General features: G+C 37.9%; 1 protein-coding gene across 1 annotated transcript; it reads right to left on the bottom strand.

The window, feature by feature from the left end:
* Positions 1-4,371: 4,371 nt before the first annotated feature.
* On the bottom strand, positions 4,372-8,327 carry LOC126809446 (toll-like receptor 4). Its single transcript, XM_056098873.1, has 2 exons — positions 8,070-8,327; positions 4,372-7,088 (listed from the first exon to the last, which is right to left on the bottom strand). Exons 1-2 carry the CDS (start codon positions 8,325-8,327, stop codon positions 5,850-5,852), a joined length of 1,497 nt encoding a protein of 498 aa, XP_055954848.1. The 3' UTR covers positions 4,372-5,849.
* Between the last annotated feature and the right edge of the window lie 4,972 nt (positions 8,328-13,299).

Genomic DNA, 13,299 nt, shown 5'->3' with positions numbered 1-13,299 from the left:
TGTAAATAGGGGCAATATGATGACAATATGGAAAAATTGACTACCTACAAATAAGTAGGAAAATATCGTGAAGATCAGTAACTGTGGCGAGGCCCAAGGCAGTTGTTAGATATCCTTCAGAACGGGACATTCATACGGAAGCTCAAATACGAACTACTTTTTGTTTTTCGATTTCCTATTTCTATTTTTAATTTTTTATTTTGAAAAATAATTTCTAATTTCTATTTTTAATTTTTAATTTTGTAGAATAATTTTTAATTTTGTAAATTAATTTTTAATTTTGAAAATTAATTTTTAATTTTGTAAATTAATTTTTAATTTTGTAAATTAATTTTCAATTTTGTAAATTAATTTTTAATTTTGTATTTTAATTTCCATTTTGTTTTTCTCGAGGACCATTCGGCAAACCTCGACTGATTCCTTGATCATCATCGTGTCATGTTGCTCGCTTGTACGGTGTAGCTTGATATGCCTCTCCGCTATACGCCTGAGATTGTGGTACGGTCGTAGGTTTACTGGTTATAAACACGTGTCGCTTAACAAAAACAGTTCTTAAAAAGGCGTGTTAGTCGCAATTTTCTTTAAAGGCAGCGCGTTTGGAAGGTGTGCAGCCGAGGTCAAATAAAAGTATAAAAATAGACGAGGTAGGCCGAATACATGTATATACAAGCGTCTGTTATCAACGAAATGGGAACACTGAATAAAATAAAATGAAATGAAATGGGGTTTGACGTTCTATTGTTCTGCTGCGACTGGGCTAATGAAGACGGGCATACGCCATACAGTGTGCTATGAGGGAAATTTTGCTTGGGCAGCGGCGCTATACGGCCTACTCTTGTATTGAATTTCAACTGCTAAGGGGTCTTTTACCTGCACGCCAATGTGCGGGCTTTCGAGTTTTCATCGCATCCGAACGACTCAACAGCTGTCTTTCTTAGGTCCTCCGTCCTGCACCATTTACAAGGGGGGGGGGGGGCACGCCTGAAAATACCTACACGCCAATGTGTGGGCCTTCGAGTTTTCAGCTGTCTTTGTTAGGTCCTCCGCCTTGCACCATTTACAAGGGGAAACCACGCCTGAAAATACCGATGAAAATTCTCTGCCGACAGGGTCTTACTCGCATAGCCACCGTGGGTCCCATGGCGACAGGGAAATGAAGTGTGGTTTAACGTCCTACTTACGTTCTGCTTCGACTGGACTAATGAAGACGGACATAGGCCTACGCCGTACAGTGTACTATGAAGGAAATTTTATCCCGACCGACAGCGACGCTACGGCCTAAACTTATATCGAATTCCAACTGCGAAGAGATCTTTGACGTGCACTCCAATGTGTACACGAGACCTCAATTTTTTGTCCCATCGCAACTACTACCAGTAAGTGAGAGAGAGAGAGAAATGAGGTTTAACGTCCACTTGACACAAACTAGGTCATTTCGGGACTAACTTACGGTTTAATTTTATTTCAATAATTCGCTTGCGCGTAGGGTTTTTTTTGCAGTGGGAGGAAACCGTAGGACCTGGAGAAAACCCACGAGGTTTGACAAGATGTAAGTGAACCGGGGCGGTCTGATGGTTCTGAAAACAAATTTACAAAATTAGAAATTATTTTACAAAATTAGAAATTATTTTACAAAATTAGAAATTATTTTACAAAATTAGAAATTATCTTACAAAATTAGAAATTATTTTACAAAATTAGAAATGAAATTATTTTATAAAATTAGAAATTATTTTACAAAATTAGAAATTATTTTACAAAATTGAAAATAAAAAATAAAAATTAGAAATTAAAAATTAAAAAATTGAAAATTATTGTACAAAATCGAAAATTAAAAATAGAAATTAGAAATTAATTTTTTTCAAAATTAAAAATTGAAATAAAAATAGGAAAAGAAATAAACAAAAATAGTTCGTATTTGAGCTTCCGTACATTCATGTGGATATAAACCTGAAAATCTGTCCTGGCGAACAAAACCATGGGGGGACAGAGACCTATTCTTTCCCCCTTCCTAAATTCACGCCCATGTCTATCATATCAACCTCGGGTAGATTAATATCCTATACATATCTTCATCGAGAATATGTCTTTTATAGCTGCCTCCTAAACACTTTTTTTTAAACATGGAAACCGCATGTCTAATTTTCCAGATATAACCTGTAGAGTTTTCTCCCGGTTTTCACTGTTTTGTAGTCCCGGAATTTGAGATTCTTTTCACTTCTCTCGCATACTCATTATCTCCAATTTTGGCAGTCCCAAATGCCAAATGGCAGCCCTAGAACCTCGCGGAGCAACGTAGCTGGACTTTGAAAGTCGTTTTCCCGGACACTGCAACCATGACAGTGGATGACGTCAGCAAAATCTAGTCACACCTATATCACATAGTTTACTCTGTGCCTATATAGTATACAATACTAAAAGGCAGAGCCGTAACCCGGATGCTATAAGTTTGTAAAAAGGGCCCCGTCTTCACTAGCCCAGGTTAGGAGCAGAACAGTAGGACGTTAAACCCCATTTCATTTCATTTGTAAAAAGGGCTAGAAGGGGCTGAATTTGTCCTAAACTAATTGTGAGAGGGGTGTAACTTCTTGACATTTTTGCGCACTGCGTAAAAGGAGTCGCCATCTTTCCTCCAGACACACTTTTATCGTGAAACAAGCCTACTAAATTTTTCAGATCGTCTTTGCACAACTGAAAGTAGAGGTTCCGATGGTAATTTGGGTTCCAATTAATCGACTGTTCCATCCATGTAAGTTTAACCCGGATTTCGCCTCAACGATTGAAACATTTACCGGAGATACTAAATATAGCCTGAAGAAAGTCGGATATTTAAAAAGTACTGCCCACGGAAATGAAATGAAGTGGGGTTTAACGTCTTACTATTCTGCTCCTACTGGGCTAATGAAGACGGGCATCGGCACTATGGCCTACTCTTATATCAAATTCCAACCGCCAAGGGAGCTTTTACGTACACACAATGTATACACGGGTCCTCGGTTTTTCGTCCCATTCGAATGATTTGACAGTTGTCCTTGTCAGGCCCTCCGTCCTGCACCACTGACATGTTGAAACCACGCCGGAAAATCCCGATGTACTTTCTCGGCCAATGCAGGGATCGAACACGCGACTTCAGGCTAGCGAGCCAGCGTCTTACCCAATTAATCACCGTGGCTCCTACTGCCCATAAGAATAGACACATCATTGTAAAGACTTATATTAACGATATATAATTTTGAAAGAATACACGTACTCCGACACGTGAATAACTCCCTTCACGACTTGGACTTCAGAAGACGAAACATGTTTCATTCTGTTTGTACATTGCTGAGAAATAGCTATGTCATAATCTAGTGCTTATAATAATAATCATTTGACAAATACCATTTTTGGATGAACTTCGGGGAGTTTAATAGGGGGTGGGGGTAGCCTAATGATCTAACGCATGCGCTTTAGATCATAAGGTCTGTCATAAAGTCATGTGGCATCATTTCGATTCCCAGCGTGTACGTAACAGGGAGCAGGGTCCCCTGTCCAATCTCGTGGGTTTTCTCCTGGTCCTTCTGTTTCCGGGAGCCGCGGTGGCTGAGTCAGTAAGTCGTTGACCCGCTAACCTAGAGGTCGCGTGTTCGATCCCGATTATGGCCGAGAAAGTTCTTTTGGACTTTCCAGTGTGATTCCCCCTTGTCAGTGGTGCAGGACGGATGGTCTGTCTGGCAAAATGGCGGTGGGTTTATTGCGTAGCGATCAGCATTGATCGATGAAACTTCAATTCCTCATATCTTTGTAAATATTAGTGATTAAAACGCGGATCCTATTTCGTTTCGTTTTTTATAGTTCAAAATTTCTTTTTACTTGTCTTTACTACACTAGGATCTGAAAGAGTTGTTATATAACAGGCGTTCTAGATAATGTAAGGAATTAGCCAATGAAACGGTCTGTTACGGCGACTTCTTGGCGTGCCCTGTGCGGAGCTATCGGTCTGACGTCATATGGTCAAAAGCCGCTTGTACGAACCCTGGCACGACCTTCGGGTACAACTTGTCAGATCTTTATGTAGTGTAAGCCATTGAAAGTATAAAAAAACGAAACGAAATATAAATCTGTATTTTAATCAGCTTGTGATACATCTTTCACAATATTGGAGTTAGCAAGTGTTTCTATAGCGCTAAAATGGCGCGCTGGGACTTCAAATAAATATCAAGACGACGGGGAATTTACGTGCACAATAAAAACCGACATTCGACGAAATCTAACTGTTGGCGACACCTCCGGCAATTCAATCATATACACTGGTACCAGCTTGATTTGTTTACATATAACTGATAATGAAAACTACCCAGAGATAAAATCTAATTTTTATTTCTCCAGAAATTGTCAGAGGACTACATTAATCTTGATACATTCAGTGGAGTGGACACCGTCAAACTTTGTGTATTGTTTAATTATAAGCGTGACAGCGTGTAGTATATTAAATTATAACATGCAGTTTGCCAAGCAAAAATCATAAGACTTTAAATTTAACAGGTCCTAAATTGCACAACGGAAATAATGAAGCGTGTGAGAACTATGTGCAGTACTGTAGGCTTCAGAAAGTCCCATAATTACCAGGAAATCGGTAAATACTACATTTATCTACACTAAATTTGTAACATTCACGGTGGCTAAGTGGGTAAGACGAAATGAAATGAAATGAAATGGGGTTTAACGTCCTACTGTTTTGCTCCGAACTGGACTAATGAAGACGGGCGTACGCCATACAGTGTGCTATGAGGGAAATTTTGCCCGGACAGCGGCACAACGGCCTACTCTTATATCGAATTCCAACTGTCAAGGGATCTTTTACGTGCACGCCAATGTGTACACGGAATCTCGGTTTTTCGTCTCACCCGAACGACTAGACAGCTGTCCTTGTCAGGCCCTCCGTCCAGCATCACTGACAAGGGGGAACCACGCCGAAAAATCTGGGTGAACTTTCTCGGCCAATGCAGGGATCGAACACCCGACCTCCAGGCTAGCGAGCCAGCGTCTTACCCACTTAGCCACCGTGACCCCCCCAAGTGGCAAAATTTTCCGTGCGATAATAGGTGACCAAATATTGGTTTTTTATCTTTTCTGCTCATTTTATGTCGTCCTTAGCTCCGTACAAATTATATAAAGCTATCATAAATACTAGTACACACAATATTTACATTTTAACCTCACCGTGTATGCCCGCCTTCATTAGCCCAGTTCGGAGCAGAACAGTAGGACGTTAAACTCAATTTCATTTCATTTCCTTGCGATAATAGGTGACCATATATTGGTTTTTATCATCCATGCTCATTTTATGTCGTCCTTAGCCCCGTGCAAATTATATAAAGCTATCATAAATACTAGTACACACAATATTTACATTTTAACCTCACTGTGGATTGTCTCTTTCCGAAAACTCTAGCAGGTAGAGCTTCCATTAGAAAATAACAATTATAAACATTTGTAAAATGTGAACATTAAAGCCGCTGAACGTCATTTAGGCGATTTTGAATCGCTTGAAAACTAGAATATTTTGAAACGCGAACCCCTAAAAAGGTTTTGTCCGTTCAGGATTTAGAACGATTTGGTGAGTTGAACATTTCACAACATTCGGCATCCTCTGTGAACGATGTAAACACCTATAAGCGTTGGGCAAAATCGTTGGATGGTCTTATTTTTTAATCCGATCGAATCTATGCCGGGCGATTTCCTGATTTGAAAGAAATGTGAGAACATTTTAGCGTTGTTTACGCCGTGAAAATTTTGAAAATGTGTGAAAAATACAACTAATGATCAACGGCTTTAAGTGACGGCAAATAAACTGTTTTTATTTTACGCTATATGTTTATACCTTCCTTTGATTTAATGACATTGGATATCCTGTCCCAGAAAGCAATAGTTAACGGATGCTGAAGATCTACGTATAGAATGCTATCCTCATTAACAGCTTCAAGAAGAAAATCGAGATTAGCTGTAATATTTGTCTGATGATCAATTAAAACGATTAATCTCTGGGGTGTTGTCAGTGTTACTGACGATAAACAGTTACACATGGCAAAATAGGCTAGATCACTTCTCAAAAATTCTTCGGTTAAGATTAAAACAATCTTCCAACTGTCACGTATAGCTTCTAACAAGTCATCGGCTTGAGAACCACCAGGTATGTGATCTCTATCACGAAGGTTCAGTTTGATTCCTCGATTTGTTTCCAATTCATTTCTCAGTTCATTACAAACCCAACCGGAGATAGAGTCCGTGTATATTATAAATGCGTCATACACAAAATCATCTCTTTTCTTTGGGTAAATATTTTTTCCAATCATCCTTAAAAGCAATAACTTGAGTTTCATTTTGTTCTTCAGAAAGACAAAGGCCACTATCAAAGTAAGAGTGATAATACCGAATCCCCCAATAGTTAAATTCAACAAAAAGGACGAAACACAATTTCGGTTGAAGGATGTCCATTGGTTATAAACGGCTTTAGTGAAGGTCAGTATTCCTGATGACTCAACACAAGAATAATCGCTACCATCCAAATCAACGTCGGTTTCCTCTACCCAACGTAAAAATGGAATCTCCTCACAGGTGCAAGTGAATGTATTTCCCCAAAGATGTAACTTGAACTTCTTGTTGTTTTCGTTGGTTTTCTCTAACATGTCTCTAGTTTGGTGGCTTAAGGTAGTTATTGCATTATGGTTAAGATATAACGAGTTTAGTTTAACCAACTGGGTTACGTCTGGTATAGTTATAAGGTTATTGTTGGCTAAATTTAGTACTTTCAATGTAACCATTGAGTTAAAGAAATCGTTAGGTAAAAACACAAGACTATTACTAGAAAGGTCGAGATTTTCCAACTTTTGTAAGGGACTGAAAATTCTAAGACCATTCTGAGCAAGAAAATCGTTATCTAACTGGGCGTTACTCACACGCAATGTCCTTAGATTCGGAAACTCGTCAAAAAATGTCACATTTATAATGCTTAGGGAATTACCACTAACATCCAAAATGTCTAAATTACCTAGTCCAAATACTTTATGTTTCGCGTTGTACAGTCCACAATAAGACATATTCAAATACTCTAAATTATTCGCGAAAATAAACAGAATATCAACTTTCATATCTCCAATTGCATGTGTTAATCCAGCGACGTTAAGACGTTTCAATTTGCTGGTGAGAAAAAATGGTATTGGATCTGCATAATGTCGATAGACCTTAGGGGGCAATGATCGGATATTATATTCATTAAAGGAGAATTTCATTTGGTCTGATAAGTTCACTTCTTCCAGCATAGGCGGTACTTTTAAAACAAAGGGGACCCGATAAAAACTTAAAGTCCCTGTGATGCGATTAGCTGATAAATCAAGCCTCCTTATACATTTGGTCAAGGGTGGATAGGGTATGCGGAATAGAACGTCAAAATCTATAATGTTAATCACGTTTTGACTCAAGTCAAGTTCCTCCAAGCATATCTTGGCCAGTGATCGTAGTTCTAATTGTCGATTATATCCGATGTAGGGTAAAAATATTTTAACTCGATTAATACTGATCTCAGTCATATTCTTATATTCAAACACATGAAGAACTTGAATCAAGCGAGAAAAATTGCCATAAAGCAAACTTATATTTTTGAATAACAGTGTCTTTAAATCGGGGAATGGACGAAGGAATTCTTCATCATAACTGTGAACTATGCAGCTATTTAGCTGAAGTAGCTGAACAGAAATTTTAGAAAAAGCCTTGAAAGTTGCGGTTGTTAATTTAAAGTACGATTCACACTGAAACCATTTTCCGTGTTTCCAGGTCCCACCAACGATGAGTTCCTTGAGTTCTGTTAAATTAGAAAATCCAAAATGAAAATCTGAAATCAAGTCGATATTTAACTGTTTTAGTTTTGTTAGGGATCCTATGACTCGATCTGGTAAACTGAATTGACTGTTTTGAAAAAGTAAATCGTTAGACCTGAGGCTTAAATTTGTCAGGGATTGGAGTGGGGTAAAAACTCCCAAAGGCATGGAAATGTCTGTATAATTCAAATTGTGTCCATTGAATTCTAAAACTAATAATGAACCAAGTCCATGAAATGATAATTCTTGTAAAGTATCAATAGGATTAAAGCTGAGATCAAGATATCGCAGTTGAGTCAGATATTTGAAATCATTATTATACAGAGTTTTAATGTTGTTAAAGGTTAGATCTAGGGTTGTGGTGTTATCAGGAAGATCTTCTGGAACTCTTGAAGTTTTAATGTGAGAACAGTTTGCGTGAAGTCCACCGTATTGTGCGTCCACTGTTTCAAGACATTTTTTGGTGGCCATTAGAGTTGGTAAGGTGAAGGATAAACCAAGTAATATTCCAATCATCAGGTAAACCATGTTTCTTTGTCTCTCTATATTACCTTAAATCACAAAAATTCATAGTATTAGTGTTAACAGAATGACAAAACTGTATTGAATCCAATAGTTATCTTTTCGATCTTGCTTGCCTTCGCGTTAACGAAGCGAAGCCAAAACGACAAATTAATGGTCCTAAGATCGGTCTGTCGCGGTTTCACTTCGCTATGGGGTTTAGTGCGAATGCAAGACGGCAAGTAATAATTAGTGCAAAGGACAGAAATCGCGCCATTTCTTAGCTTCGCCTTGTTCAGTTCCTAATTATGTTATTTTTTCCAGTAAATGCCTATTTAATCCATCAAAATGTGCTAGCCTATCATGGGCGTCACACATGGGGGGGGGGGGTCTGGGGGGTCCGACCCCCCCCCCCCCAATTGTTTTTCTGGGGGGTCTGAATATACTTCGACCCCCCCCCTCCAAATTTACATAGTAGGCCCAAACTCCTATTTATTTACAACAATATTATTAGGATTAATTAAGATTCTATCTGTATAAAACCTGTACATATCCCAATATGGTTTATACTGTTAAAATAAAACACAGAGATAATCATCCTGGAAACATGTGTGAAGTGAAAAGTACCTGTGTTCCATAAAATTGTGTCTAGTTAGCCTGTCAGTAATATTTTGTTAATTTTTTTCGGCCACTTATCAGAGCGAATAGCAGGTAGGTACCCAAAAACATTACCGCCTAAACCAAATATATATCGCCCGCTCAGCCAGCAACGTAACCATAATGCTTTTGCACGCGGTGTCTTGGTAGACAGCATGGCCACATGGTGTTTGTTTATATTTTTTAGGGGTTTTAAAAAATGGGTTAGGTTTAGGGTTAGGGGTTAGGGTTGCGGACCCCCCCCCCCCAATATATATTTCACGGCTACGCCTCTGTAGCCTATTAGATCTTATCAGCCTATTCCTGCACCAACTATAAAATAAACTATCAATAAATAGTATTTTACTCACCTGATCTGATGAAAGTCGGTAGTATAGCTTTTAACTTGTATTTAATTTGTAACTGCTGTCATTATTCGCTTAAATAGTCGCTAATATCTAGAAATATTGTCCACTCTCAATTCATGTTCTTCCAACTTTATTATAATTTTTCCATATCATGTGAATTAGTCACTTCTTTTGCAGCAAACAAACAATATTTAAAAAAAACGATAATAAATAAAAATGAACCATGCCAGTGTACGAATCAGGCAATTAGTTTTATAGGAAAGGCAGTCTTTATCACGTGATACATATCTCTACTAATCATTTTATCGATGACACGGTTTCCTGTTGATTATTTCGAATTTAATTGAAAATAACTATTTTACGTCAAGACATTGTTCCAAGTATTTGTTCTCTGCGTGTACACGGGTGAACAAGACACATGTGTCGTCTTATAAGTCCTGCAGGCGCCTCTCCGGATTTCCGTAGGGTCTTCTCGCGGCACACCCCGGGATTCGAGCCAGTTGCATTCTGGTCGAGCGAGTACTCTCATTCCGATTGACTGCCGGGATTCGAGCCAGGAGCATTTCGGTCGAGCGAGTAGTGTCATCACGATCGACTGCCGGGATTCGAGCCAGGCGCATTCCGGTCGAGCGAGTAGTCTCATCCCCAGTGACTGCCGCTCATACGTTATATAGTAAGTTGACAAAAGGTCAGCGTGCCGGAGCATGATAAATTAATGTCATAGCCCAAATATTACACTTCAGGTATTTGAGTTGACCCAGTTACTTTTATATCTTCCAGGAAATACGTATCTTGTAGTGCTTCGTGATTGGCTTCGATGAGCAAGAGCGCGGCAGTGCGAAGTTAAATTGTGTTTCGTTGTTCGTTATTCGTAAGGTGTAACTTAGGTGGGACTGCGCTACGGTACCACTACTGCGTTCCTCGCTCAACTCACTCGATGATGAGGGGGTGGGGGCGTCGGCGCGCGCAATTAAGGTGCTAACTGAGGTTCCCTTGGGAGAGAGTACTCGTATGACAAACACAAACTACAGATTATAATAAAGTTGGAAGAAAATGAATTGAGAGTGGATAATAGTTCTAGACATTAGCGACTATTTAAGCGAATACAAGTTAAAAGTTATTCTGTATATATTTAAATGGAAGACATCTTCTCGTGTTAATAAAAAAAAATACGCATATCCCTATATTTCCGCGTTCCCTTTTTTCGGGGTTTTCATCGATTTCATGAAACTCTTAATATATTTTCATCGATTTCATGAAATCCCCATTTTTATGGGTATCTTCTGACATGATTTCCCCTAAGTAATATGTGTAGTTATGAAACCCCCATGATAGATGAAATACCATTTTAGGGCGTCTTGTTTTTTGAAAATAAATGTCAACTTTATAAGATTTAATTTTTAAGTCGATTTAAATTTCCTCATTCTTTTAATTAACAAAGTTGGTGGTGTCATTTAAATTTGTACAAATCACTATCACAGCTTGATAAATTGCTTTAATTTTTTTGGTGACCACCCTTTTGCGTCCTTATGCCTTTATCAATTAATAATATCAGTTAAATTTCTGATTGTTGTTATTATTAAAAATCTGATAATTAATTTGCTTGACTTTTCAGATAAAATGGGTTGAATTATACTGGATGTTATCATTAGAATTTCCTCATCATTATCACCACTTACAAAGTTAGTATTATCAAATGTTATGCATTACCGTAATCATTCCATAATATTCTTTATTTTATCTTAATTAGCTTAGGTCATCTTCAAGTGGCAGGTCTCTCGTTGGTCATAATTCTGAATAATATACTGATGTCCAAAAGAAAGTATACACACTAAAACTAAGTTTTGTTTAGATTAAAAACATTTGATAAAGCATTACTGAGTTTGTCTCTTGCGTCCAAACTCAACATTTCTAAGCAAACTAAAAATGTGAAACAAATTGACATTCTACCCAAATACCGTATACCATGGAAAAAAGACTTTGGTTGATGCAGCACAAAATGCACAGTGTATACTTTCTTTTGGACATTAGTATATTTATGAAAACCACCAAAACATAGGTAGATCTTCAAGTTCCATATTCAACTCACATACTGGCTTAAAGTTCATAATTTCAAAATAGTTATGAGCCTGGCAGGTCTCGGATTGGTCATGAATTAATTGTGTTTTTTTAATACATTTATATAATTACCAATCATATTTTTTTTATAATTGTATCATTGATTGACACAATACGGATAATCACATGCAGTCGGAATGATGCTCAGTAAGAAACAGTAATAGTTTTCCGTATGGTTTGGTATTGTTTTGATGCGAGGTGAAGGTTGATCTCACGTCATCAGTTTGATATGTGGCATGGATATTATAAAGGATAAATCTATTTATTAAGGCCAGAACAATTTTCGTCAAGGTCGCTGAGATGTAAATAGGGTTAGAGCACGCGATTGTTCGCGAGATTGTAGGGAATGTTCGCCATTTGTCCTATCTTGACAAATCCAAAAAATAGGTGTTGTGAGTTCTACTGTTTACTGTTGTAATAGTGGTCACCGATTATATTTGTTGTAATGGGCCGCCTACTAGTCTTTCCTACAGACCATATAAAAGACAGCGTTACAACATTGTGCAATAGTGAAAGTTGCGACATTCCACATTGTATTTTTCACCAAGCTCGAAATCACGACCATAATTTCTCAGCTTAACCGCCTTATTACAGCCTCCAATACCCGTTATTTTCGGAATAACGGTGGGCTGTTCTTTATCAAATAGGTCACTGCATATCTGACAAACAGGCGATACTGTATTCATATGTCTCAACATTTGAATCATTTTGTGAGAAAAATTCGCCACGTGCTTCAATACGTGCTTGATCAGCTTCCACAGTGACTCGGGAGTGGCCCCAGTCGACAAACGCCGACGCCGCTACCGCAATAAGCAGGGAGGGACTCCAAATGATATTTAGTTGATACTGTATGAATGTCATTGTATTAAGTCTAAGGTAGGAGTATCGTAAATCTCAAATCCCTAATCGGAAATCTAAATACCTAATCGTAATATCTCCAATATTGACACAGGGGAATCACTTAATCACTAAAATATGTACAAAAATGGATTCCCAGCTACCTCGAAAACGTATATTTTGACACCAAACTTGATCATTAAGTAAAATTCGAATTTTCCCGCCAAAACTGACAGTCATCTTGACTCAGTGGTAACACTTACACAAAAATGTGTATGATATGACAATGGAATCAATTACCCAGAGAACGTATATTTTGATACCAAACTCGATCATATTACGATAATTGGGAGGGCATTGAAATTTACAACCCGGTGGACATTTTGGATTTTCGCCACTTTGACCATTTGTGCACGGATCTCGGACTGCGATCTTTTTTTAGGTGATAATATAATGCTAGACGGTCGGCATTTTTATTGCATCCACTGCCCGCACTTATGCTATCTTACCTGGATTAGATTGACATAAAACTTGGCAGGGTAGTTCATTGGACAATACTTCGGTTGACGGATTTCTAGTTTAGATATGATGTCACAATTCAAAGATGACTTTATTCCGTACTGCTCTACAGAGTAGTACATTTAATAATTACAGGGTTATTTATTTTTTAAAGTCACGTGCTTGATTTGTATTTTTCGGAAAATATCAAATTTCTCTTTGCCTAATCCACGCTAATGTGTACTAAAATTGATTATTGAACATTTAATTTAGAAAATGAAATACAAATATCAACGCTGGCTACTCTCCCGGCTTGTATTCAGTCTGATTATAAACAGAATCATCTGGTTGTGACAACACACGTTCTTTCTACCGAAATGGAAAACGGACAAAATTTACAAAAAATATGTTAATAGGTTAGCCTCACTTTCGGAGAGAGTCTTGAATTAACTTATGGTATAATGCTCTCTGTCAGGAATTTAGCA

The sequence above is a fragment of the Patella vulgata genome, chromosome 1 (genome assembly GCF_932274485.2).
Source record: "Patella vulgata chromosome 1, xgPatVulg1.2, whole genome shotgun sequence".
Classification (NCBI taxonomy): Eukaryota; Metazoa; Mollusca; class Gastropoda; family Patellidae; genus Patella; species Patella vulgata.
This window is presented reverse-complemented; position numbering and strand designations above follow the sequence as displayed.

Excerpts from the sequence above, each read along its gene's own strand:
- LOC126809446 (XM_056098873.1), bottom strand. The coding sequence starts at position 8,327 with ATGGCCACCAAAAAATGTCTTGAAACAGTGGACGCACAATACGGTGGA. Across the intron at positions 7,089-8,069 it reads ATGGACTTGGTTCATTATTA|TATTTGAATATGTCTTATTG; the intron begins GTTTTAGAATTC and ends AATAATTTAGAG.